This window comes from Wolffia australiana, chromosome 3 (assembly GCF_029677425.1).
Source record: "Wolffia australiana isolate 7733 chromosome 3, ASM2967742v1".
NCBI classification, from domain to species: domain Eukaryota; kingdom Viridiplantae; phylum Streptophyta; class Magnoliopsida; order Alismatales; family Araceae; genus Wolffia; species Wolffia australiana.
This window is the reverse complement of record NC_135837.1, coordinates 531,807-558,621: the sequence shown is the minus strand read 5'-3', so window position 1 is coordinate 558,621 and position 26,815 is coordinate 531,807. Positions and strand designations below refer to the sequence as shown.

General features: G+C 45.7%; 4 protein-coding genes across 5 annotated transcripts; 2 read left to right on the top strand and 2 right to left on the bottom strand.

Moving 5' to 3' along the window:
* Positions 1-5,162: 5,162 nt before the first annotated feature.
* Positions 5,163-10,471, top strand: LOC144700509 (G protein alpha subunit 1). Its single transcript, XM_078571911.1, has 13 exons — positions 5,163-5,279; positions 5,397-5,479; positions 5,602-5,674; positions 5,839-5,876; positions 5,946-6,035; positions 6,140-6,217; positions 6,309-6,416; positions 6,493-6,594; positions 6,665-6,720; positions 6,829-7,057; positions 9,500-9,559; positions 9,658-9,737; positions 10,198-10,471. The coding sequence occupies exons 1-13, from the start codon at positions 5,189-5,191 to the stop codon at positions 10,373-10,375; spliced, it is 1,266 nt and encodes a 421-aa protein (XP_078428037.1). The 5' UTR covers positions 5,163-5,188; the 3' UTR covers positions 10,376-10,471.
* On the bottom strand, positions 9,537-12,032 carry LOC144700508 (pentatricopeptide repeat-containing protein At5g50990-like). 2 transcript variants are annotated; one of them, XM_078571909.1, is made up of 2 exons: positions 10,164-12,032; positions 9,537-9,755 (listed from the first exon to the last, which is right to left on the bottom strand). In XM_078571909.1, the coding sequence occupies exon 1, from the start codon at positions 11,915-11,917 to the stop codon at positions 10,463-10,465; it is 1,455 nt and encodes a 484-aa protein (XP_078428035.1). In that variant the 5' UTR covers positions 11,918-12,032; the 3' UTR covers positions 9,537-9,755; positions 10,164-10,462. The 2 variants fall into 2 exon arrangements, with proteins under 2 accessions (XP_078428035.1, XP_078428036.1); XM_078571910.1 differs by having other exon boundaries at positions 9,537-9,747.
* Positions 12,007-22,323, top strand: LOC144700511 (alpha/beta-Hydrolases superfamily protein). The gene is made up of 9 exons (XM_078571914.1): positions 12,007-12,144; positions 12,224-12,329; positions 12,449-12,485; positions 12,600-12,669; positions 12,844-12,948; positions 13,021-13,171; positions 13,348-13,430; positions 21,831-21,924; positions 22,008-22,323. Exons 1-9 carry the CDS (start codon positions 12,114-12,116, stop codon positions 22,093-22,095), a joined length of 765 nt encoding a protein of 254 aa, XP_078428040.1. The 5' UTR covers positions 12,007-12,113; the 3' UTR covers positions 22,096-22,323.
* LOC144700510 (uncharacterized) lies at positions 22,151-24,542 on the bottom strand. Its single transcript, XM_078571913.1, has 3 exons — positions 24,390-24,542; positions 22,408-23,489; positions 22,151-22,322 (listed from the first exon to the last, which is right to left on the bottom strand). Exon 2 carries the CDS (start codon positions 23,438-23,440, stop codon positions 22,481-22,483), a length of 960 nt encoding a protein of 319 aa, XP_078428039.1. The 5' UTR covers positions 23,441-23,489; positions 24,390-24,542; the 3' UTR covers positions 22,151-22,322; positions 22,408-22,480.
* Positions 24,543-26,815: the final 2,273 nt, after the last annotated feature.

Below are 26,815 nucleotides of genomic sequence, written 5' to 3'. Positions count from 1 at the left end.
AGAAGGAGGTGATACAATGTGCCAAGGACCACGTGGATACGTCTAGAGGTTGCACACTTGAGCAGCTTGACTAGTCTCGCTCCGAAATCGAAGAAATCACGGATGCGATCCGTAAAAAGGTACTTCGTTCAATGGTTTTTGTCAATGCCATTCAATTCACAAAAGTCTTCCGCTGCGCATTGTTTTGTTCTGTTCATCCAGATCTAGGCCTCTAGAACCCAACACCTATGACTTGTCAGCAACTTACAATGACTACCAAACTCTCTGAAGAGACAAAAGGTCGAGGAGATCAAGCTTATGAAAGTTGACACTAGAGGAAGATGTGAGGATATCATTATCCGATGAGAATGAGGGGGAAATTTTAAGCCAATAAATTTTCCCAAATTTCCCTGAAGTGGCAACATATAATGGTTTCAATCCGATGGATTGGAGCCAATATATTGAGCAACTCCTATAAAGTAAAGGATTAGTTCACCGCTTGTATGGAGGAGGTGGATCTAAGCAATCCTAATTATAGAGTTCAGAAGAAGGAAGACGCCAATGTACATTCATGGCTCCTAGGCAGCATACGTGGAGACAGATTTTGAAAGTATATGTACTTAAAGATTGCCAAGAGAATCTGGGACCAACTACACATGAACAATGTGAAGAAGAGCTATGCCTAGAGAGCCTTCGAACTAGTGACTAGGACCACCACATCAGTACAAGGCAAATTTTACATCACTGAATTTTTTAGGAGCTTCAGGCATTGTTGTGAGAGATTTACCACCTCAGGACAGTTACACACCATTAGAATGGTAGTGTACACTACAAGACTGTGGGTTTATGTGCCTTATGGGATTGAACAGGTAATATAACGGGTTACAAAGTTAGATCCTCAATCAGGAATGTGTTCAAGACCTAGAGGAGGCAAGCCAACTTGTGTTAGACAAAGAGAGGTGCATAGCGTATGGGAAAAACAAGGAGGACAAGGGAACATGGCTGATGACCAAAACTAAACAACAAAAGTATCCACCAGATTGGCGCAAAATACAAAGAAAAACACTAAAAACATTTTAGACTAATTTTTAAATTTTAAGTAACACTGGAAATAGGAAATAAATATTTTTTGAATTTTCTTGAATTTAATTAACACCAAAAAACACTAGAAATATTAAAAATGAGAGATAAATATTTTTAAAGAATTTTTGTAGATGTTAAAAATACTGAATATTGATTATATTAATTTTAGGGATTTTCTGACTTTTTTGATAATTTTAAATACGGAAAATAAGGAAAATACCTTGTCCGGCTATCGCTGGCGGCGTCGGAGCGGTGGCAAGGCGACAACAGCGGCGGCGGTGGCGGATCAGATGAGGCGGTGGTCCTTGTTTGGCCCTTATAGGGCTGGCCTTAGTGCGTCAGCCCACTAAGGTTCAGCCCAATTCGGCTAAGTCAAGACTTAGCCAAATGGGCTAAGCCCTATAGGGCTTGATCCAATATGGTCAGTACTTAGTCGATTCGACGAAGTCCTACACACTCCAATTTTTTGCCCTAAATGATGGAATTCAAACACTTTTTTTTTTTAATTTGAAAGGAATAATGAAGTATGATCTAGAAATATACTAGTATGGATTTTAGAGAGAAAAATAAATGGTTTTAGAGAGAGAAAATGACTGAAATGAATAGATAGATAGAGAAAATGAACAGAGGGTGTACAATAAGTTTGAGATAGAATTTGAAGGGCAAATGAAGTATACTTTTTATGAAATTTCGAGAGGTTGAACTAGGGATATGTATGGAGATCTAGTGAGAGAATGAAACGATTCTCGAGAGACAAAGTAGGAAAAATTAAATGTTTAGGGTGAGAAAATGATGAATTTTAAGGGTAAATGGATGGATGATGATGTGAAAATGGAAACCTAGATTCCATAAAACTCAATTTAAGGCTGGTGAGTCCTCAATGCTTCCTCTAAAGTCTGGATCCTTATATTTTTCCAGGATCAGGCATTTTTCAATGCAAACAAGAGATGAGATTGAATGAAAACTTCAACAAACTTACATTGAGCAGGTTTAACAACCTGGATTTTGAAATATGCCTTGTCCTGCTGTCCAGAAACTTGATAGAGCATGTCCAGAATGAGGGGAAATGAGGGAGAGAAGATTATTTTAGATATTGGAAGAATTATTAAATTACCCTTAGTGTATTTTCGTATTTTCTTTTCTTGGCATTTTTTGCCTCTTTTTCTCCATGGGTTGAGAGTTCCTCCTTGTAATCTTCAACTTCTTTCTCTGGAAGGCTTTTGAGATCCCAATGGACAGGTCAGTTATGGCCCATATTCCTCTGATTTCTCATTTGAAGGCCCAAAACACCATTTTTCTCCTTTCAAGCCCCCTTTTGAGAATCACTAAACTCTCAAAAATTGTCCAACTCATGAAGAATTATATCTTCTCATTCATGTGAATTTCTGCACTTGTGAAACTATAGAATACTCATCAGTAGTAAAACTACTTGACTTCAAAGAAGTCTAGGAATTCAGTCAAAAATAACCATAATGTGCAAAAAATAGAATTTATAGATCATGCATAAATATTTAGTTGATTCAAATAATAACATGATAAATTCTGAATTAATAATACCATAATCATTTAAAATGTATCCAAATATCCATTCATTTATCATATTACCAGATAAAACTTAAACTATAATGAGACCTTAATGAGACCATGACATGATCTAATAATGCAATTCCAAACCTTCGTAGCTTCAATTAATAATGAAGTTCATGAATAAGATTTTTGAGCCATTATGGGATCATTCACCCTTGAAAAAGAGGAGGCAACCTAAGAAAAATTAAGTGATAAAGACCACAAATACATACAATGACTAAGTAAATTGTTATAAGACCATAATACAATGATCATTAATCTGTGAGAATGTGTTATAGATATTATTATTCAAGAGATACTTGATAAAGACATAAAAATGTATACGATGAATAACATTACTAGTCCCACTCATATGATGAGTATGACCAATCATGTAGCCAATTGTGTAGAGATACTAAGGACATATGGCATCCATGTAGGGCATTAATGACAATGGTGACATACAATTGACAAATAATCCATGACGCCTATATCGTCCTTGTCATCATCAATCAATGATGCAATTAAATTTGGGTCAGGGAGTAGTTGATGTTCTGGTTGATCAAATGTTAAAACTTGAACAAGCAAGAGAGAAAGAGAGAAATAATGAGCCAGATAGTGCCAGAGAGCAAGAGTGTGTGTGTGTGAGCACGAGAGAGCTAGAGAGTTCTCATTTTTTAGAACTGTTTGATTTCATCTATCAAATGGTTTGAATAAATTTGCTATCAGCATTGATTATTGAAATAAGATCAATCAAATCTATAGATCGACCTATAACAATCACATTTTTTATTGAGAAATAAAATCAGTTCAGATCGAATAGATTTCTGACTGAAAATTTTGAACGATCTCATTCAATTCAAGCTCCTGTCACAATCTGATTATATTTTTATCATTCATCTGAAGCAAGTAGGATGATCATCTTATGATCTACCTAGTTTTACCATTATTAAACAATGGTTAAGATGGGATCAAATGTGAATCAGATCAGGCATCTGAGTATGATCCACATCTGATATGACATCTGATCAGATTCTAATGCATGATCCAGATTAGTATGATCAGATTTTGATCAACATGTTTCTAACCTGTTATTAAAATCTGATTGGGAGGTGCAAAGGTCAGTACTGGCTTTAGTCTATATACCCCAAGAATGTTGTAGAACGAGATTTCCTAGTAACAAAAGGGGATCTTGGCGGCCTGGAAAGAAGACAACGCTCTATAGAAGTTTGTTAAGTGTTTCATGTAATAGATTGTTTGGTATTCATCTCATTGAAGCAATCAAAGATGAATTTAATTACGGATGATTTAATAAGATGGATCTTTTGCTGATTGACACAATCTGACAGTTTATTTTTAGAAAAAATAAACATGAATATGCATCTATTAGGTCTAAAAGACTTTGCTTCATGAGCAAGGGAAATTATAACATAGCAATTGACACAATCTGAGAATTTATTTTTAGTAAAAAGAAATTATATGAAGTATATGTTGGGTTTGGTAATTTGGTTCGTCCAGGGAAAACACATTTACATGGATGCGGAAGCATGTTGATCGATTCATAACCGATCTTTAAAACATATATGGAATGTAGATTTTGGGGAACTCGTTCCACCTTTGACTTTGCCGCTCTGAGATCATTCTGAAGCCTACATCTAGAGATAAAATAGTATTCAAAATAAGCGACATGTGTCAGTCTGACTCGACAGCTTCTAAAATAGGGTGGCGCTGACCTTGTTTTGGCAACAATAATGATGTTGGAGTATCGTTGTGCCCGAACTTTATTTATATTTGGACGTCTGTTTGTCTTTATTTCGAAGAGGTCTCTTCTTTTTTAAAAGTAATTTGTTTTTTTCATTTCTCTAGGGTGGAACAAGTTTAGTACGCAAAAGAGCGGGCAGAATATTTGCTGAATAAAATAAAAGTAGAGGAGGTGCGCTCTTCTAAATTGATCCCATTTTCATGTGAATCATTTGTGCCATTTTTATTTTCTCCTAATTTATGTTCCATTCTGCATCTACATTCATTTCATAAAAATTCAATTTGTTAAACCTAATGCTCTTAAAATATTAATCATAATGCCCCTAAGTTTGAATAGCCTTATATTTATTATCTATCCTTTGTGGTGGAATCCAGTCATTATAAACTTAATTCGTGACTCATAAATATTTTATAATACTTCAAGCCCACCTCAAACCTTATCTCCCTAAAACATTTATCATAATGACCCTACGTTTGAATAACATCATGTGAATTCAAATATTTTTTGCACTGAACTGGTTTTGAAGTTTTTTAAAGCATAAGAGGGCCCAATCATTGGTGAGAATTTTTTCGATGTGCGCAATACAAACTAAGTTTCTTGATCGGAGCCTTACACACTCCTGCCTCACTTTCTTGATGTTTTGGTCAATCTGAAGAGCCTAGTTAATGAAGTGAACCAGATGGAAAAATTCTCAAGCTTTGCCAGCCCGGCCCATTTTGAACTCGGCCCCCCAGCGGGCTCGACGAATAACAGGGAAAAACTCCATCTTTTCAACTCTTCGGTCACTTCTGAACGCTGATGGGGGACGCCACAGTCTCCCCACCAGGACACCCTTCAAGCCCAGAAGATGCCATTACACTTCTAGGCTGCTCTCTCCGCCAGCTCTTATGTGGGTATCATCTTTCTTGCAAAATTATACTTTCTTCTTCTTCTTCTGATGTTCATCTCTTTGCCAGATTTTGTTTATTGAATCGCATCTGGGTATTTTCATGCATTTCCATTGGAGGGATTCCTGCTCTCAAAGACATGGGCTGCTTATTCGCCAAACAGAAGCCCTCTCGTGATGCTGACGCTGAAGCACATGCGAAGGTGGAAGACTCCCAGTTGAAGCCTTTCACCCTGTTGCATTTGAAATTTTAATTTTGAATTTTTTGTCGATTTTTCCTGGTATTGTATGATTTCTTGCTGTAATCGCGTGTTTTAACGTTCAGGCTGTTGAGATAGACAGACGTATTGCTCAAGAAACTATCGCCGAGAAAGGCCTCCAGAAAATATTGCTTCTCGGTTGGTATTGTGAAATGTGATAATTATTTCTTTTAATCTTATATCGAAGCAAATTGATCTTGATTTTTTGCTTCCATTTTCCTCTGTATGATTTTTAACGTTCCATGAAGTTTGTACTCCTAGATTTTAATATGTTTTACTTTACTGATATTCCGTCTCATCAGGGGCTGGAGAATCAGGAAAGTCCACTATATTTAAACAGGTCCGCATTACCTGCTAAATTTTAATGAAAAAAATGACCCATCTGATTCTTATGGGTCAATTTCCACAGATTAAGCTCCTGTTTCAGACCGGATTTGATGAAGGAGAACTTCGGAGCTTCATACCGGTCATTCATGAGAATATATTTCAGACAATAAAAGTATGGATTCCTCAAAAGGGTGTGCTTATTACGTTTCTCCGATAGGAATGAACGATCCTTGAATAATTTATTTTCGTTGAGACTCCATTGCTTGTCTCCGACAGATCTTGTTCCAGGGCGCTGAAGAATTTGCCCGAACTGCTGTAGATTCTACTCAATTTACTGTCTCCCCCGAAAATAAGGTTCATAATACTAGTCATTTGGTTCCTCCTTAATCTGTTTTAAGAATGTAGCCGTATATTCTTATATTTTAACGCATGGTTTGTTTTATAGGTTCTAGGGGAAAAAATTTTCGGAATTGGGATTGGAAAGAATTGCCCTTCTCTCACTGCTGAGCTAGCAAAAGAGATAGAGGCTCTGTGGAATGATTCCGCAATCCAGGTTCTCTGGTTTCTTGCATCTTTGATTGTAAAAAAGGAGGAATTTCTTGATTTTCATTGTGTAATTTCCAATTTAGGAAACTTTCCAACGAGGAAATGGACTTCAAATACCAGACTGCACCCAATATTTCTTGAAACACCTTCACCGGGTCTCCGATACCAACTACCTTCCTACAAAGGTTCCGAATCTGAATTTCTTTCCTTTATTGCTGACGATGAACTCAGACTTTGTTTCTACACAAAGAACAGGAGGACGTCCTTCATGCTAGAGTGAGAACAACAGGAGTGGCGGAACTCCAATTCAGGTACCCCCTTGGTGTTTTTTTTCTTGTATAAAACAATGTAATATTAAGAAGAATACACAGTCCCGTTGACCGTTGACATTGACGGTTGACGGTGGACTGGTGGTGCAGTCCTGTGGGGGAGAAGAAGAAGAAGGGGGAGATGTACAGCGTCTTTGATGCCGGAGGGCAGCGGAACGAGCGGAGGAGATGGATCCACTTATTCGAAGGCGTCAGCGCTGTCATCTTCTGTGCAGCCATCAGCGAGTATGACCAGTCACTCCTCGAGGACGAGAGCCGTAACAGGATGATGGAGACCAAAGCCCTTTTTGATTGGGTCCTCAAGCAGCCCTGCTTCGAGGTCCTCCTCTTCTTCCTCTTTTATCTCTTTCTTCTTTTTAGGCTTCTTCTTCTTCTGAGTTTTCTTACTCCTTTTCTTAGTCTTCTTCTTCTTCTTTTATCTCTTTCTTCTTCTTAGGCTTCTTCTTCTTCTTCTTCTGGGTTTTCTTACTCCTCTTCTTAGTCTTCTTCTTCTTCTTTTATCTCTTTCTTCTTCTTAGGCTTCTTCTTCTTCTTCTTCTGGGTTTTCTTACTCCTCTTCTTTGTCTTCTTCTTCTTCTTTTATCTCTTTTTTCTTCTTCTTATTCTTCGTCTTCTTCTTCTTAGTCTTTTCCTTCTTGTTCTTGTTCTTCTTAGTTTTTTTCTTCTTGTTCTTCTTATTATTCTTCTTCTTAGTCTTTTTCTTCTTCTTCTTCTTCTTTATAGTCTTTTTCTTCTTGTTCTTGTTCTTCTCCTTCTTAGTCTTTTTCTTCTTGTTCTTGTTCTTCGTCTTCTTCTTCTTAGTCTTTTTCTTCTTCTTCTTCTTCTTCTTGTTCTTCTTCTTATTCTTCTTGTTTGTCTTTTTCTTGTTCTTGTTCTTGTTCTTGTTCTTATTCTTCTTCTTAGTCTTTTTCTTCTTCTTGTTCTTGTTCTTGTTCTTATTCTTGTTCTTCTTCTTAGTCTTTTTCTTCTTGTTCTTGTTCTTGTTGTTGTTCTTCTTCTTAGTCTTTTTCTTCTTGTTCTTGTTCTTGTTGTTCTTGTTCTTCTTAGTCTTTTTCTTCTTGTTCTTGTTCTTGTTCTTCTTCTTCTTAGTCTTTTTCTTCTTCTTCTTGTTCTTGTTCTTCTTGTTGTTGTTCTTCTTTTTATTGTTCTTCTCCTTCTTAGTCTTTTTCTTCTTGTTCTTGTTCTTGTTCTTGTTTTGTTCTTCTTCTTCTTCTTAGTCTTTTTCTTATTCTTCTTCTTCTTCTTGCTCTTCTTCTTCTTCTTGTCTTTTTTTTCTTCTTCTTCTTCTTCTTGCTCTTCTTCTTCTTCTTGTCTTCTTCTTCTTCTTATTCTGTCTTTTTTTTCTTCTTCTTCTTCTTTTTCTTCTTGTCTTTTTCTTCTTCTTCTTCTTCTTATTCTGTCTTTTTCTTCTTCTTCTTCTTCTTTTTCTTCTTCTTCTTAGTCTTCTTCTTCTTCTTCTATCGCTTTCTTTTTCTTAGTCTTCTTCTTCTTCTTCTATCGCTTTTTTCTTCTTAGTCTTCTTCTTCTTCTTCTTCTATCGCTTTTTTCTTCTTAGTCTTCTTCTTCTTCTTCTATCGCTTTCTTCTTCTTAGTCTTCTTGTTCTTCTTCTTCTATCGCTTTCTTCTTCTTAGTCTTCTTGTTCTTCTTCTTCTATCGCTTTTTTCTTCTTAGTCTTCTTCTTCATCTTCTTCTATCGCTTTCTTCTTCTTAGTCTTCTTGTTCTTCTTCTTCTATCGCTTTTTTCTTCTTAGTCTTCTTCTTCTTCTTCTTCTATCGCTTTTTTCTTCTTAGTCTTCTTCTTCTTCTTCTTCTATCGCTTTCTTCTTCTTAGTCTTCTTCTTCTTCTTCTATCGCTTTTTTCTTCTTAGTCTTCTTCTTCTTCTTCTATCGCTTTCTTCTTCTTAGTCTTCTTCTTCGTTTTCTTCTTCTATCGCTTTTTTCTTCTTAGTCTTCTTCTTCTTCTTAGTCTTTTTCTTCTTGTTGTTGTTCTTCTTCTTCATCTTCTTCTTAGTCTTTTTGTTCTTCTTCTTCTTCTTCATCTTCTTCTTAGTCTTTTTGTTCTTCTTCTTGTTCTTCTTAGTCTTTTTCTTCATCTTCTTGTTCTTCTTCTTCTTTGTCTTCTTCATCTTCTTGTTCTTCTTCTTCTTCTTCTTCTTGTTCTTCTTCTTATTCTTCTTGTTCTTCTTCTTAGTCTTTTTCTTCTTCTTCTTCTTCGTCTTTTCTTCTTCTTAGTCTTGTTCTTCTTCTTAGTCTTTTTCTTCTTTTTAGTCTTTTTCTTCTTCTTATTATTATTTTTCTTCTTTTATTGCTTTCTTCCTTCTTCTTTTTAGTCTTCTTCTTAGCCGTTTTCTTTTTCCTAGTCTTTTTCTTCTTCTTAGTCTTCTTCTTCTTAGTATTATTTTTCTTCTTTTATTGCTTTCTTCTTCTTCTTCTTAGTCGTTTTCTTCTTCTTAGTCTTCTTCTTCTTGTTAGTCTTTTTTTTCTTCTTAGTCTTCTTCTTTTTCTTAGTCTTTTCCTTCTTCTTAGGCTTCTTCTTCTTCTTAGTCTTCTTCTTCTTCTTCTTAGGCTTCTTCCTCTTCTTAGTCTTCTTCTTCATCATCTTTTTCTTCTTCTTCTTAGTCTTCTTCTTCTTCTTCTTAGGCTTCTTCCTCTTCTTAGTCTTCTCCTTATTCTTAGTCTTCTTCTTCTTCTTCTTAGTGTTCTCCTTATTCTTAGTCTTCTTCTTACTCCTTGCCTTAGCTCGCTGCACTCACCTTGCAGAACACCTCCTTCATGCTCTTCCTCAACAAGTTCGACATTTTCGAGGAGAAGATTCATAAGGTAAGTAAAACGAGATGGAGAAAGATTATTTTTCTTGAAGAAATTCATAGAGAGAGATTACCGATGGAGACAGATATTATAACTCGGCGGGTGTACAGGTACCATTGAGCGTGTGCGAGTGGTTCGGAGACTACCGGCCGATGGCTTCCGGAAAGCAAGAGGTTGAGCATGCATACGAGTGAGCCCACCTAAAAAGCTTCAATTTTGGGGAGTGGGCAAGTAAAATAGACGACTATTCACAAACCGTCATTCTCCTGGCCAGGGACGTAGACGATAATGATGATGAAATCATGATAGTCTTTCGCCCCTGACAGGATGGATGATAGTTTTCCAAAAGCATCATCTTTTGTGATGATCATGATGATGATGGATAGGGATTGGAAGTTTGTTGTTCAGCACCAAACGAACAATGTTTGTTTGTGCTAGTGTTGGTTTGTTCGCGTTCATTCCTGAACGTTCGCAAACCAATGAACCGCCATTGTTCGTGTTGGGATTGCTCACCTGGGATTTTCCCGTTCTTGTTCGTGTTCGTTCACCGAATTCGTGAAGGAACAAGGATTTTTTCCCCAACCCCTAAATTGATGGATGATGAGTAATTAATTACCTGTGGGGGGCGATTTCTCTGGGTTTCTGTGCAGGTTTGTGAAGAAAAAGTTCGAGGAGCTCTACTTCCAGAGCAGCGGCCCGGACCGGGTGGACCGGGTGTTCAAGATCTACCGGACCACCGCGCTGGACCAGAAGCTCATGAAGAAGACCATCAAGCTCGTGGACGAGACCCTCCGCCGGCGCCACCTCCTCGACGCCGGCCTCCTCTGAACCCTTCCACTCTCCTCCCCCAACACTCGTCCTTCTTCTCCTTCATCTACAAAGAAAGAAAAAAAAAAGGAAAAAGAATCTCCTCCTTCACCAAAAGTCCCGGCAAGAACAGGAACCGCGCTCAAACCGATGGAAGCGGGAGCGATCCCTCACGATAATGGCGCGCGCGAGGTGCTTCGAAGCGGCTTTCAGCCACGAATGGCAGTCCGCGCAGGTGCGCAAGTTCTTCCTCACTCTTATCTCTGTCGCCGGAGCGGTCTTCAGCACGGCGAACGCCACCGCTACCCTCTCGCTGTGGTACATCAAGTTGCCCTCTTTTTCCTCTTCCAGGAGCTCCGCCGCGGCCGCCGGCGGCGCCGCCGAGAAACCCATCTCCCTCGCCGCCGTAGTCAGCGCCTCCAGCACCCGCTGCACCGCCCGGGCTTCCGGCCTGGACCGCCGCCGAGCCCACCCCAGCCCGGCCCTGAACCGCTCCGGACCGCCGCCGAGCTCGACCCAGCTCAGCCCCGGCTCCTTCTTCCTCACGCCGGCGGCGCGCATCGCCTGCCAGGCCGCCGCCGCGCAGCCCCAGCGGCCCGCCTGCGAGTGCAGCCCCGAGAGGAGGAGATAGTCGCCGCTGCACCGCGCCGGGCCCGGCGCGGGTGCGAGGTCGGGCCGGGCCTGGTTCCGGCAGGCGCTGAGCAGCGCCCGCCAGACCGCCGCGTCGGGCGGCACGGGCAGCGTCTCGGCCGCGCGGCGGGCCTCCTCGAGCCGCCCCGCCCGAGCCAGCAGGTCCACGGCGGCGCCGTAGTGTTGGATCCCCGGCTCCAGCCCGTGCTCCAGCTTCATGGCAAACAAGAGGTGCAGCCCCTCCTCCACCAGCCCGGCGTGGCTGCAGCCCGCGAGCAGCGCCAGGAAGGTCACCCGGTCGGGCTCGGCGGCGCGCTCAGTCCGCATTCTCTCGAACAGGTGGAGCGCCGCCCGGCCGCCGCCGTGCACCGCCAGGCCGGAGATGAGCGCGTTCCAGACCGACGCGCTGGCCCTCTCGGCGGCGCTGGCGGACTCGAACGCCACCGCGCCCAAGTCCGGCCGGCCGCACTTGCAGTACATGTCGATGAGAGCCGCGGCGAGGATGGGGTTCGGGCCGGCGCGCGCGGCGCGGACCAGGGCGTGGACCCGGCGGCCGGCGGCTAGAGCCCCGGCTCGGGCGCAGCCCGAGAGGACGGCCGCGAAGGTCCGCGCGTCGGGTTCGAGCCGCATGGCCTCGAACAGAGCCACGGCTTCCTCCGGGCGCGGCCCGCGCGCACAGCCCGCGGCCATGGTGTTCCAGGAGACCAAGTCCCGGCTGGGCATTTCCTCGAACAGGGTCCGGGCCTGGGCGAGCCGCCCGGCTCGGAGGGTCGCCGCCAGGAGCAAGTTCCAGGGGCGGGGGTCCGAGGTCGGCATTTCGTCGAGCAGCCGGCGGGCTTCGTCGAGGCGGCGGCTCTCCAGCAAGACGCGGAAGAGCGAGCGCTTGAATTGCTCCCCGCCTCCCGTCTTCGTCATCCTGGCCAGCGTCTCCATGGCCGCCGTCGAGTTCGGACTTTCGGGAATATCAAAATTATAATCATATCGAGAATCGAGATCGAGACGGACCCACCTTGGCGATTATCCGCGGGTATAAATTCGGCCGGTTGTCTCCGTTGAAGTCTCTCTCTTTCTCGGTTTCTCTCTCGTGTCCTTGATTTTACTTGTCTGGGACGGCAGGCGTCTCGCGGAGATGAACCATGGAAGCGCTTCGATCGCCTCTGGTAGGGCTCTTTCATTGTCTGTGCTGGAAATCTTTGGATGGTTGAATGGGAGGCTAGGGTTTTGACGGAGGGGTTGCAGGGGCGCGAAGAACGTTCGATTTTGGAAGAACCCATGTCGTGCGGCCCAAGGGAAAGCACGAGGCCACCGTTGTCTGGCTTCACGGGCTCGGCGATAATGGCCAGAGGTACCTACTCCCTCCCCATGATCATTCAACTTCATAATTCGGTTTTTTTCCGATTCCAAGAGCTTCTCCCCACGATCTCCGTTCAGTTTTGATGATTTTTTCCATTTTCTATTCATCAGCTGGTCTCAGCTCCTGGAGACGCTTCCCCTTCCAAATGTACGTTGTGATGCACTCGGAAGCCGCGTTCATCCCCAAATTTTGAGGGATTTTCTTCTGCACAGAATGAACAAATTTTTTTCTGAATTTTGAGTGAGTTTAAGTTTACTGCAGATTAAATGGATATGCCCCACTGCGCCTACTCGACCGGTGTCAATCTTTGGCGGGTTCCCTGCCACGGCTTGTAAGACAAACAATTAGATCATCCTCAACTGGAAAGTTTGGAATGTTTTTATCATATTCAAGCATTTACCAACTGTGCTAAAAGATATAGCGAATAGCAAAAGCGCTACTTTTCATCTTTAAGCAGGATGTTGAATTTCAAACAGTTTTCAAGTGGAAATTGTTTGTGTTGCAGGGTTTGATGTAGGGGACTTGTCTGAGGAGGGGCCTGATGACGTGGAGGGGTTGGATGACTCGGCTGCCCATGTGGCGAGCCTGCTCGCCACCGAGCCTGCAGAGAGTGGGCACCCTGCACTGTCAAGTTCTTCCTTATTGGGTATTGGGTTGACCCTTTTCTTATTGACTTTTCCAGTCAAAATTGGCGTGGGAGGGTTCAGCATGGGCGCTGCGGCTGCATTGTATGCAGCCACGTGTCACACTATGGGGAAATATGGCAATGGGAGTCCCTACCCGGTCAACGTCAGGGCTGCCGTTGGTTTGAGTGGCTGGCTTCCCTGCTCCAGGTTTGATTTGAAGGACTCAGTTTCTGGAGGAGATAGAGATAGATAGGTAGATAGATAAAGAGAGAGAGAGAGAGAGAGAGAGAGAGAGAGAGAGAGAGAGAGAGAGAGAGAGAAAAGTGTTGTTCATGGGTAAGTTGACTTACTGATGGGTGCGTTGACTTTTGTGATGGGATCAGGAGTTTAAAGACCAAGTTAGAAGGATCGTCGGAGGCCCCAAGTCGTGCTGCGGATTTGCCCATCTTGCTCTGCCATGGAAAAGGTTGGTATAATTTTTGAGCTTGTGATCTCACTTGATGAATATAGTTTCCTTGTGTTTTTATTAAAATATTTCTTTGAAAGGAAAAGGAGAAGATCACCTGGAATTGGTGATCAACCCGATACTATCTAGGTATAAACATGTGTTACAAGGATGACCAAAGTTCGCCTTCCCCATTCATGTTTTTCTAAACCATCAAGCAACAAGACCCTCCGCATCTTGAATATCCCCGTCGGTCAAAGCTGTCCCCCATTAGAAAACGATATCCTTATGATGCAGCTAGTAGCACCATAAATAGCTTTTCCCACTCGGTCTCTCCTGAATGCTTCATTCCAGAGGGAGGCCCAGAAGGCCTCGTCTGAAGTAATGTCCGCCCATGGAGTCTTCTGGCTGGCTCCAAATGCCTGAGCAAACAGGCACTCAAAGAATAGAGTAGAGCAATATTCTTCACCATCTGTGCACAGAACACAATCGGTCAGAGTGTTGGGGAATAGCTGCTTCTTGAAGATTCTCATGACACGTCTTTGGTCGAGTAGCAAACAACCAAAAATTTGCACCTTTAAGGGAACCTTCTGCTCTCATATGATCCTACATGCATGAACTGTCGAGAGAGGAAGGAAGAAGATAATGACATCACTGAATAGAGTACATGGCTGGGTATACATATACCCTAGGAGAGAGAGAATGATAAGAGGGCTAATGGGCTTATAGAATAGGGCCCATTAGCCCATAAGGCTGACTATCTCACTAACACCCCCCCGCAAGCGAAGTATGGATGTCATCCATGCCGAGCTTGGACACTGCAGGTTGCAGGAGAGGTCTAGATAGTCCTTTGGTAAGGACATCAGCAGCTTGATCAGCGGATGGAACAAATTCCAAGTCAAAGATGCCCTCGTCCACGCGCTCCTTGAAGAAGTAGCGGTGGAGTTCCATATGCTTGATCCGTCCCTGTTGGCCAGGGTTCTTTGCCAAGGCGATTGCCGACTTGTTGTCGCAGTAGAAGTGGATCGGGCCGGAATACTCCACACGAAGGTCATGGAGAATTCCGTATATCCACTGGCCTTCAGAGGCCCCATCGGCAAGTGCCCGGTATTCGGCTTCAGCACTGGAGCGGGACACTTTGTCCTGCTTGCTGCTCTTCCAACTGACAAGACTGCCGAAGACAAAAGTGCAGTACTCCGTGGTGGAACGACAGTCCACAACTGAGCCGGCAAAGTCCGCATCAGTGTACACCTTCATGGTTCGCTCCATACTCCGAGAAAGAACAAGCCCTTCCCGGGGCAGCCCTTTAGGTACGCAAGTACCCGGTTGGCCGCTTGACGATGGATCTCCCACGGAGAGTGCATGAACTGACTGAGGAGGTTGACGGCGAAACTGATGCCGGGGCGGGTGTGGGACAAGTATAGGAGTTTCCCCACCACCTGCTGGTACTGATATGTGTCCACCGGTGCTGAGTCCTCCCCCTTACCCAACTTGACGTTAGGGTCGATGGGAGTAGTAACCGGTGCACACTCAGTCATTCCGGTCAAGGCCAGTAGGTCAACGGCATACTTCTGCTGTGACACAAAGATCCCCGGGGGGAGTAGGCCACCTCAAGGCCGAGGAAGTAGTGAAGAGGCCCAAGGGCCTTGATTTCGAACTCCTTGGCCAACGCAGAGCTGAGGCAGCCGGCCTCTGCAGAATCGGACCCCGTGATGAGGATGTCGTCGACGTACACGGCCAAGATGGAGACACCCGCGGAACTGTGACGGAAGAATAGGGAGGCATCCCCATTGCTCTGAGTGTAGCCCTCGGTCTTCATGACCGAAGAGAACCGACCGAACCACATCCGCGGCGACTGTTTCAGGCCATAGAGAGACTTCCGCAGCCGGCAAACGGTGCCCGGAGGGCCAAGGGTATACCCGGGAGGTGGCTGCATGTACACCTCCTCCGTCAAGTCACCGTGGAGAAAAGCATTCTTCACATCGAACTGTCGTATCGGCCAGTCGGAATGAGCCGCAAGCACCAAGAGGAGACGGACTGTTTCCATCTTCGCCACAGGAGAGGTCTCGAAGTAGTCCACGCCATACGACTGAGTAAACCCCCGAGCCACAAGTCGAGACTTGAGGCGCTCGAGAGTACCATCAGCATGATGCTTCTTGGCATGAATCCACTTGCAATCCACCGCCCTCTTGCCAGGAGGAAGTGGGACGATTTCCCAAGTGTGGTTCTTGAGCAAGGACTGCATCTCCTCATCCATCGCCGCTTTCCAATGAAGAGAAGCAAGAGCATTAGATAGGCGACGAGGGAGGGGATGCGACTCGATGTGAGAAAGAAAGGACCGGTAGGAAGGGCTTAGCCGATCAAAAGAGAGATAGTGAGATAAGGGGTAGAGAGGTGTGCGAGTGCACTGACGAACCCCTTTCCGAAGGGCGATAGGCCATTCCAACTGAGCATCATCATCAGTAGACGAGGGTGACGCATCGTCCGACGGAGGAGCAGAAGCAAAGGAGGGAGAAGAAGATAGCTCCCCGGGGGTAGGGGGAGGCTCCCCGGGGGAAGGTGGTGCACTAGGAGAAGGATACGGTGCACCAAGAGTAGGAGGTAGCTCCCCGGGGTGAGAGATGGACTTCCCGGGGTTAGGAGGTGCCCTAGGGGGAGGATACGGTGCACCGGGAGGTGAGACCGTAGGAGGCAAGGGAGAGAAGGTGGCTGGGGACGGCGACGGTGGAGGAATGGGTCCCACAAACGGAAAGGGTTCCAAGGAAAGAGTCGAAGACGCCCCAGCCAGCGGAAGGCGTGGCGAGGTAGAATCACCGAAGTAAGACTCATGCTCGGCAAAGGTGACGTTTGCCGAGATGAAAAATCTCCGAGACGGAGGGTGGTAGCAACGGTAACCTTTCTAGAGAGAAGCGTACCCGACGAAGACGCACCGGAGAGCTCGAGCATCGAGCTTCGTGCGAGAGGGAGCCGTATCGTGGACGTACACCGTGCACCCGAAGATGCGAGGGAGGAGTCCAGTCCGCAGTGAGAGATGGGGGAACGCCGTGGAGAGACGATCCAGTGGGCTGACAAACCCGAGGAGCTGGGAGGGGAGACGGTTTACGAGATGGGTACTCGTTAAGACCGCCTCACCCCAATACGCCCACAGAACAGAACAGTTCAGCAGAAGGGTACGGGCGGTCGACGTGACATACCCAATCCGACGTTCTGCCATACCGTTCTGTTCCGGGGTGGCCACACAAGAGGACTCGTGGAGAATCCCATGGTCAGCAAAGTACGTGGCCAGCTCGGTGTTGACGAAGTCCCGGGCGTTATCAGAGTGGAAGCGCTGAATACCTCGACCAAACTGAGTACGAACCATGGTGCAGAAGTGACGGACCGTCGGAGCAACCTCAGATTTGGCGGTCAACAAGTAGACCCATGTGTAGCGGGTGGCCTCGTCAACAAAGATCTGAAAGTATCGGTGGCCCTTTAGGCTAGCCTGCGGGGAGGGTCCCCAAACATCACTATGGATGCGAAATAATGGAGTGGAGGAGTGCGAGGTGGGCGGAGAGAATGATGAACGACGGTGCTTTGCCAGTTGACAGGCATCACACGCGATAGTCTGAAGGTCCAATCCAGTACACATCGAAGGAAAGAGACGCTGTAAAACTGAAAATGGCGGGTGACCCAGCCGTTGGTGAGCCAACTGGAGACGTCCCATACGCTGCACATCCGCCGGTCGGAGTTGGCGGTGAAGCAGGAAGCACCGAGAGCATCCCCCATCGTCCAACAACAGCAACCCGTTCTCCCGCCTAATCGGTGTAGTCCGACCCACCTTGTCAGACAGAAACATCCCGTCAGGCTGGAGGTGAAAAGAACAGGACAAACTGTCAACCAAACGCTGAGGAGACATAAGTATAGCTCGCAGGGCGGGGACATGAAGAACATTGCTGACCACTCCGAGGCCGTCTACAAAAACTGCCCCAATTCCAGCAACACGCAACCGTCCACCACCGGCTGTAAGAACGGTACGGTCCCCACTATGCCTTTCGTAGGATACAAACCGGTCATTGAACGGGGTCATGTGTTCGGTTGCCCCCGAATCAAGAACCCAGCTCATATCCGATACGAGAGGCGAGTAAGAAGCCATACCACAATACCACTGTTCAGACTGAGGGATAGAGAACGCACCAAATCCACCAAAATGTGCTGTCGACTGAGTCGGAGTCTGCATAGTAGCCACTTGGTCATGGAGACGGGCCAAGTCGGCTTGGAGCTGCTCAATAGTCGTCGGGCTGGTAGAAGAGGTAGAGGAGGAGGCAACCATAGCTTTCCCTTCGGTAGCCTCCTTTTTCCGGTTGTCGTACTGACGCTTCTTGCACCACTTGCGAAGATGTCCAGGCTTGCTGCAGTAGGAGCAAATCAGCCTGGAGGGGGCCGCCTCCGCGGGGGGAGCAGGAGCGGGCGAGGGAGGTCGGGCGAGGAGGGCAGTCGAGTCATGAGCTGTTTCCGAGGAAAGAGTGCCAATGACATGAAAATGACTCTCCTCTTCCTGGAGTTCCTTCACCAAGTCATCAATGGAAGGAAGGCCTTCCTTGCGATGGAGGGCACGGCGCCGAGTGTCGTCATACTCCTTGTTTAGGCCATAAAGAAACCCCAAGAGGCGTAGGCGAAGAGTGTTCTGGAATGACTTGCACGTCGGATCATCCGTCGGCAAGTAGTAGTCCACCTCGTCCCACAGCTTCTTGTGTTCCAGCGCATAGTCCGAGATGGACAGTGCGCCTTGGCGAAAGTTGCTGGCTTTGGCAACGAGCACAAAGAGGCACCAGTTGTCCCCTTCGCGGCCGCAAAATTTGTTGGCCTGGTCCCAAAAACCCTTCAAGGTGGAGCAGCGAGGGAACCTTTCACGGAACGAGGGTGCCAGGGAGGTCGTGTAGAGCCATCCAAGGACGAAGTGTTCCTAGGCTTCCCACGCCGCATAGTGTGGATGGGTCGATGGAAGCGGGGCTTGTGTGCAATGCTTGAACAGTTGGCGAGCCTTGAGAGTAGTCTCGACAAAGTGACGCCACTGTAACAAATTCGGGCCCTGGAGACACGTCGTGTCGGGAACCGCCGGCAGAGAATGAGTAACCTTGTGTGACAAGGGTTCTCGTTGAAAGTCTGCATCGGTGAAGCCATCATCTGGGACGGCCGGTTGACGCGTCTGGCCCGTGGAGTAAAGTTCCTCCGACATCAGAGCCGTGGTCTCTACAGAGACGGCTGTTGTGACTGAGGTTGCGGCCCGTGCTGCGGCTGCGGCGGCGGCTGCGGTTGCTGGCAGTGGCTGCGGCTGCTGCTTCGGCGGCGGCTGCGGCTGTTGGCTGTGGTTGCTGCTTCGGCGGCGGCTGGGGCTGCTGGCTGCGGCTGCGGCGGCTGCTTTGGCGGCTGCTGCGGCTTCTGCCGCTGCTTCGGCGGCGGCTGAGGCAGCTGGCTGCGGCTGTGCGCGGCTGCGGCTGGCGCGCGGTTGCGGCTGCGGCTGTGCGCGGCTGCGGCTGCGGCTGTGCGTGGCTGCGCCTGGCGCGCGGTTGCGGCTGCGGCTGTGCGCGGCTGTGGCTGGCACGCGGCTGCGGCTGCGGCTGTGCGCGGCTGCGGCTGGCACTCGGCTGTGGTTCCGGCTAGGGCTGCGGCTAGGGTTTTGGCTGCGCCTGGTTCTCCGGAAGCTCCGCGGGCTGGCTACAGATCGCGCTGTAGCTGATCCGTCGGTCACGCTCCGGGTTCGCTAGACAGCGAGAGGGTGATGTCAAACCCTAGATGGAAGAGCTCTGGAGCTCTGATACCATGTCAAGAGAGGAAGGAAGAAGATAATGACATCACTGAATAGAGTACATGGCTGGGTCTACATATACCCTAGGAGAGAGAGAATGATAAGAGGGCTAATGGGCTTATAGAATAGGGCCCATTAGCCCATAAGGTTGACTATCTCACTAACATGAACGGTTGCCATTTCTTCCCCCGTCTGACCTTTCCTGAGCTTTGCATAAATCACCGTGTAGGAAAAGATGTACCCTCCCACTCCCAGTCCTGCACTCTGCTGATAGCCCTGACATGTATTAGAGAAATTTGAATGCACAAAAAATCCTCCACCCTTTGATCTGACAAAACACACTCAAAGATCAGATTCCATGTGCTTCTCCAGCAACCGCCAATTGCAGCTTTAGGGTACTGTCTGAGGGTGAAAAGGGGTAAAAACTCGTCTAGTAGAATGCCTCTAGCTGTCCAAAACACTAATGTCCCTCTAACCATTCCCGAGTTTGGAGTAGAAGAATTCAAGAGCACGGGGAAGACCTGCCCCAATCCCTGCCAAAACACTAATTGTCCCTCTGACTGGAGCGGTCTGCCCTTTCCAGTCTAGCCACTTGCCATAGGTGTCCTTCAGGACTTTCAATGTCAGACCCCCCTCCCCTCCCCCCGCCTGAACTCATAATTTTGAACACTTACTTTGTCAGAAGCCCAAAGTTCATTGTTTGTACCTGCTTTTGTACCTGCAGAACCCCCAGCCCCATAAGTTGATGATAGTGCTAATCACATCCCAAGAGACCAATGCCATCCCCCTATCCTCTTCAGACCCTGAGCTGTTCTGAAAAAACATTTGCATCAACCCTTTCAGCTGATTTTTGACTCCTGCCAATAGCTTAAAGATGAGAAATGAAATTGGGGAATAGCAGAGAGCACCGACCTCGGTGGCTGTTACGTTCCCTCCTCCAAGGATCTTCAGTCGATCAAGAACGCGTCTAGCCCCGTAACAGAAATCAAGAACTCTCGTTCCAAGAACGTGGAATAGAGGAAACGAGTGGAATAGGAAAGTGTTTGCTAACAACGAAAAATAGAAAGAAGAAAGAAATAGGAGTCCAATTCGAATGGACCTCCTCCCTCTGGTTCGGGTGTCTCCCGCTCACCAGGCTCGCGACTTCTAAAATGCCAAAAAGACCCGTTTCTTTCTCCCGGTGCCTTTATTTATATGACTCCTTTGTTGACCGCTACGCCATGTTTGACCGACGGCGCTTGGTCCTCTGGTAAGTCCTTGGCAGGGTCGTATCATTACTCCCTCCCTCCAAATCCAAATTGTCCCCAATATGGAATTCTGGAAATTGGCGAGTGATTGCCTCCGAGTCTTCCCAGGTAGCTTCGAAATTGGGTAAACCTTTCCACTTGACGAGCAGTTGCATCCCGGTTCTGTTGAATCTTCTTTTAAGCACTGTTTCAGGATATACCTGCCATTCCCCATCATCAGAAATGTTAGAAGGAACAGGTAAGATATTAACGTCATTTCCCACAACTTTTCGTAAGTTAGAAATATGAAAAACAGGGTGAATGGTTGCAGTTTCTGGGAGATCCAATTTATAGGCCACAGGTCCAATTCTTTTCACAATTGTGTAGGGACCAAAGTATTTAGATGCCAATTTTTCTGAGAGTCGTCTTGCTAATGATTTCATCCTATACGGACGTAATTTCACAAATGCTTTATCTCCTTCTTGGAATTCAGTATCCTGGCGATGGCGATCTGTCTTCCTTTTCATCATAGCTTGAGCTTTGGCTAAATGAGATTGTAAATGGGACAATATGCAGTCTCTTTCTGTGAGTAGGGAGTCTAGTGAATCATTAGGGCTTGGTGGTGACCCGTAACGTATGATAGGGGGAGGATCTCGTCCATATACAGCTTTAAATGGTGTCATTTTTGTTGATGTGTGGAAGGAAGTGTTGTAACTGTATTCTGCCCAAGCTAGCCAATTTGCCAATTTTTTTTTCATCTCAGATGCAAAGCAGCGTAGGTAGCATTCCAAACTTCTGTTCATGTCTTCTGTTTTCCCGTCTGTTTCAGGGTGATATGATGAACTGAGCTTCAATGTTGTCCCTTGTAGCTTATGTAGTTCCTTCCAGAACTGTCTGGTGAAGGTACTGCCTCTATCTGATACAATAGAACGAGGAATACCATGTAACCGAACAATCTCCTTAGTAAAGAGGTTAGCACAAGATGTCCCCTCCCCCCCCTCAACAGTACCCTGTCCTGTCACCCCTCAAGCCTCAGCACCTTCTATGTACATAGACCCTTTGTCAGTGATAGGCCCAAATATGTTTTATGTAAGTTACAAGTGAAAATTTTGGTGGGTGTTGTACAATTTCATTCCTGGGCTTGTTCTCAGATGGTCCCTCCTTAAACATGTTTAAGTCGAAATGGGTGAGTAATGTAAGAATTTATTTGTGTAAAGATCAGAATTTGTTCAATTGTATCCATCTTTTACATCTTTCTTCGTACTTATTCCGTTGTCTGGCGATTGATTTCTGGGTTTATTCTATGAAAATCAATCAATCTCTCTGAATATATTAGAACGGTTTGCTGAGTAATCTAAAATATTCAAGAGAATCAATCAAATCCCATCGCATTTTGTTGACTTGATTCAGGGGATGACGTGGTTCTATACAAACACGGGGACGGATCCGCCAAGCTGTTGGCTTCCTCTGGGTTTCACAAGCTCTCCTTCAAGCCCTATAAGGGGTAAGGAAAATAACCTTGTCTTATCCTTCATTATCATCATCATCATTATAATTATCCGATTAAAAACCGATTTCTCTGCCCAGGTTGGGGCATTACACCATCCCAGAGGAGATGGACGATGTCTGCCAATGGCTGAAGGCAACATTGGCTCTCGGCGCATCTGTCTCTTAAAATCAATAGGCATTATCATCATCAATCATTATCATCTTCTGTGTTGCTGCATCAGTTGAACAAGTCAAGACCTGTCTTCTCGATCAAGGCTCTACAATGTTGAACTGCCCAACCCGCAGAATTCATTATACAAACGAGAGAGAGAGAGAGAGATAGAGAGACATCCATAATGACTCGGACACCATTCACGTCTATTCACATGTTCTTCTTGACTTGAAACGCCTCATCTGCCAAAGGAATAACCCGCTGATGAGAAATAATGGAGGAAGAAAAAAACCACCACAATCAAATAAAGGAAGGTAAGGGTCAAACCAAAGAAGGTGATCTGATGCAAGGCCTGCACAGCCACAGAGCCAAGCTTCTGGCTCGAGCTTGAAGAAAAACATCAGAGCAAATCCTCATCATCATCAGACATCCTCATCCATCTTCTCCGGCGCCGCCGCGATGGCGGCTGCAGTTGCTGCTCATCATCCTCTTCATCACCCTGGCCTGCTGGTGGCTGCTGCTCGCCACGGTCGATAAGCTCCCCCCACTGCGGCCTCGGCCGCCTCTGCCCCCGGGCCTCACCACTCCTCGGCCCAAAGGAGATGACCAGCCGAGGATGGAGCTGTGCCGCCGTGCCGTCATCCTCCTGCTGAGTCGGAATCCGCACGTACAGTGAAATTAAGAACCTGGGGCTCATAAACAGGGATGCCCCGAGCTCGTCTTCGTTTCTCCCATCAAAGAAGAGAGGCTGGATGGTGCTGAGCAGGTCGCCGATGTCCCGCTGCCGTTCCATTCTTGTCCAGTCCCTTTGCCTCTGAGGGTTGGCATCGGAGGGGCGCTCGGCGGAGTGCTCCGTCCTCGCATGCTTCCTCAGCTCCCCATAGGCACCACTGAACTTGCAGGACTCCAGGGAGCAGTCGCGGGCCTTGCTGTTCATGAAGGCACGGGCAGCGGAGACGACAATCCAGCTCTTGACTGGCCCACGGCAGAGCGGGCACATGAGATTGAGGGACCTCTCGTCAGCCTTTGGCTCCTGGCATGGGGCGGAGCTGGCGGAGGCAGCCTTGCGGAATTGGTCAAGGCAGTTGGAGTGGCGGTAGCTTGTGTCACACATGTAAGGGCGGCAGCCCTTGTCGTGCGACGAGCAGACGAGGAGGACGGCGTTGTGGGGGTGCTCCATGCACACGGGGCACCGAGCTTCTTCCCATTCTCTCATGTCTGCTTCTGATGGGGGTGGCTCAGTGGGCAGCTGGGAGGGAGCTGGAGATCCCCTCTCATGGCTGGATGACCCCCGACAGCAAGGAGAATGCAAGGTATTTCGTTCATGGGGCAGAGATCGTCCTCTTCTATCCTTGGCCATGGCGATAGGCAGAGAAGACAAGCTTACTCTCCTTTTACTCTGGAAAAATCTACCAATAGAAACGACAGTGCTTCTTTTCAGAACCATTTAAGAGAAAATCGCAGCGAGATGGATGGATGAGGAAAGCTCTTCATTGAAGTTTGGGCAGAGGGAAATAAAAGAATGGAGATCGAATATGAGTATAATCATGAACACTGCTATGGGCATTTAATTACCCAAAATCATATTCAATATTAAAAACATAGGAAAATAAGAGTTTCAAAGAATGATGCTTCATAATCCTGGATTATAATGTTTTCGGGCCAATTCGAGGTAGAAAGAGTATCAAAAACAAAGAGATTATACTATGTGCATGACAGAGGAAGTTGCTTAAAGTAATCAAACCCAAACAGAGATATTTCTGGGCTTTGCGAACCAGGAGAGAGCGTATTAATTCTCCATATAAATTTCACAACAATCTCCTCATCAAAGAATCCATGTGCTCATAGCTCATGGCGAAACTGAAGCGCTAGTTATGACAATTGTTCCTGCTAATGGGTTTTTAGCGTGCGGGGCAGCAAACCTACCTCGGTAACCCTCGGCCCTTCAAACGTTTAACCCGCTCAAAAGATTACGAAACAGAAAAACTATGCGGCATAATGATAAAAAAGCTCTTCGCGATAAGCAAACTGCCGATAAACAAATTCCCTCTTCGTCACTTAAACTATAGAAGAAAAAAACCCCCAAAATTTTAACGAATCCGCCGACAGACAGCAGATAACCCTCGTTTCAAATCCTTTACATTCGATGCACAACCACGAAAGACAATTAGAAGCAAAGATTGACCGAGTACGCGCATCAAAGAGGGTTTAACAAGCAGAGAAAAAAGATCATAAATTTAAAACGATACAAGAAATCGAACACATGGGTCGGGATCGTCGAAGGCCCTAGGTTTCCGTTTTCAAATTACCTGATGATCTATTATCCAAATCAGCGGTCTTGAGAACAAAGTCGACCTCTTCGCGTGCAGCCCTCCGACGGTCGGGCCCCGGAAGAGAGCGAGAAGGTAGCAATAACTTCAAGAGACGCTTACTTCCTCGGTATTTATAGCCTCGGATCGGGGGCTGACGGGGACTGCCGACGGTGTGGTCTGATCTGTCACGGTTTTCAGGGACTAGAAATATCAAGGGTATTTATAAAATAACAAGGAGTCTAGGCTTCAATGCAAAGTTAAGGGACCAAACCCTAAATGAGTTCTTAATGAAAACATGAGATTAGGGTTTGGTAGCCAACCACAACAGTTTGATTGTTACTTGTCATCATTTAAAATAATCTGAGGATGATTAGAAGTATCCAACGATCTGGAATTGGAGGTGCTTCGAAACCGGACAAAACTTGAAATTATTTCTAGAATTCTTTATTATAACCACTGCTGCTAATAAATTTGAAATAGACTAGGTCAACCATTCTCAAAACCAAGGCATTAAAATTGCTTTGATCAAGACGTGATTTACATGTACCATTTGTACTTGGCATCCCATTGGTCTTATAGCAACACTGTAAAATCGGTAAGGCATGTACCATTTGCACTTGTCATTCTTATACTCAAGTAACTTGCTTAGAAAAACATGGTCAAACTGAATTTTGGTCCAACGAGATTTCAATGTACCGTCCATCTGGTTCAGATAACCATGGGTGAATTAGACCACAGGAGAAAACGTAGCCTTTATTAAGATCTAACAGAAGGATATAGAGGCTTCAAATAACCATAGGGGAGGCAAGGAAAAATACAGTCTACAGCTGATGTGGTTTTTTGTTGATGCTGATGATGAGGATCCCCCTCAGTCTGGTATTTTCCCTAATCATCCAATCCTATATAGACAATGTCTGTGAAATGACATGTACTCCATCTTTAGGTTAATTGGATCATAAGTTGTTGAAAGAGAAAAAGACATTTCAAAATGTATGTATATATTTATATATTTACTATCCAAAAGAGTACCTCAAAGCCGTTGGCATGTCCAACTTCTAGATGTATCCATGTGTTCATTGTAACAACAGATCTCCTCTCAAGTTTATTCAATCTTCCTTGGAGATCTACTAAATCTTCTCAACATCCAGTCACACTTGAGGGAGTGAGGTTTTGAGGAAGGGTGAATAAAAAAGGGGGGCCACATTTGATTGGCATGGACGCCAAATGTGAGTGCCTGCCTCCATTTATACTAACTATGAAACTTTTCATAATAGCCCTTAGAATGTCAGCCAACTCCCATAGATCTTGTGTATGTGACTCTCTAGGCCCATGTACAGGTCCAGTACAAAAATTTAATGGGCCAATAACATTATTAATTAACTATATCAACATATAGATTAATTAAACTAGGATCAATCTAACCCAATCAATTTGTTAACTTTCCAACACGTGTAGTGTCAACCTACAACTCATGCTCTAGGAGATATAGAGTAGTAAATGTACTCTCTCATAGAAGCTTTATCTTCATTGATTACATATAATCCTTCATCACTGCAATACACCCAAATGACTTAGGGCAGGGTAACGGTCAAAAAATAATCCACCACTCTAGCTAGTACTAATTTGTAACGAATATCATTGGACAATGTACATATTTGTAATATGAGTATGTTTTTAACTACACATGGGATTAAAATCATTTAACTTGGGTATATAAAGAAGTAAACTAAGGTGATTGAGGGTTAAGATGGGGCAGTTTGTCCTCAATAGTAGGGAAGACTAACTCAAGGAATATACATTAAATCATATACATTAAGTTCCTCGTAGCACGAGAGGCACGGTTATGATGGGAATGGTGAGATGAGAGGAGAGGTTCTAAGTGTTGGATGAAGACGTCACTGTCAATGTAGAAGTAGTTAGGGTGACGTGAATAGATTGGATGGACACAAGGGAGAAAAATGGGTGAAGATGTAATGCGAAGACGTAGAAGATGAATAGGATATAAGGTGGATGAAGATAGTGGTTTAGGGTTTAGGAAGTAGAGGAAAAGTATGTGATCAAATCGTGATGACATAGGTGATGGATGGTGGGAGACAGTGGTGGATGATGGTGGATACAAACAATGGATATGATCTACCTAGGTGAATGTGTTGAAGATGGATCAATGTACGGCAATGGACTAACCTTAAATCCCTACGTTCCATGAAATAAAGGTCTTTCCTAATGTGGATCAACCTCCCCACTTCGATACCAAGAACACCCTTGATGGACCTTCCAAATCCCACTCTCTTACAATCCACTTATTTAGTAGGAAGTGAGTTTAAATATGTTTCTTAAAAACATAAGGGGTTCAATTTACAACTCCACCATAGATGGATAGAAGACAGAAAGAAAAAGCTGCCCTTAAACTATCAACTTGATCA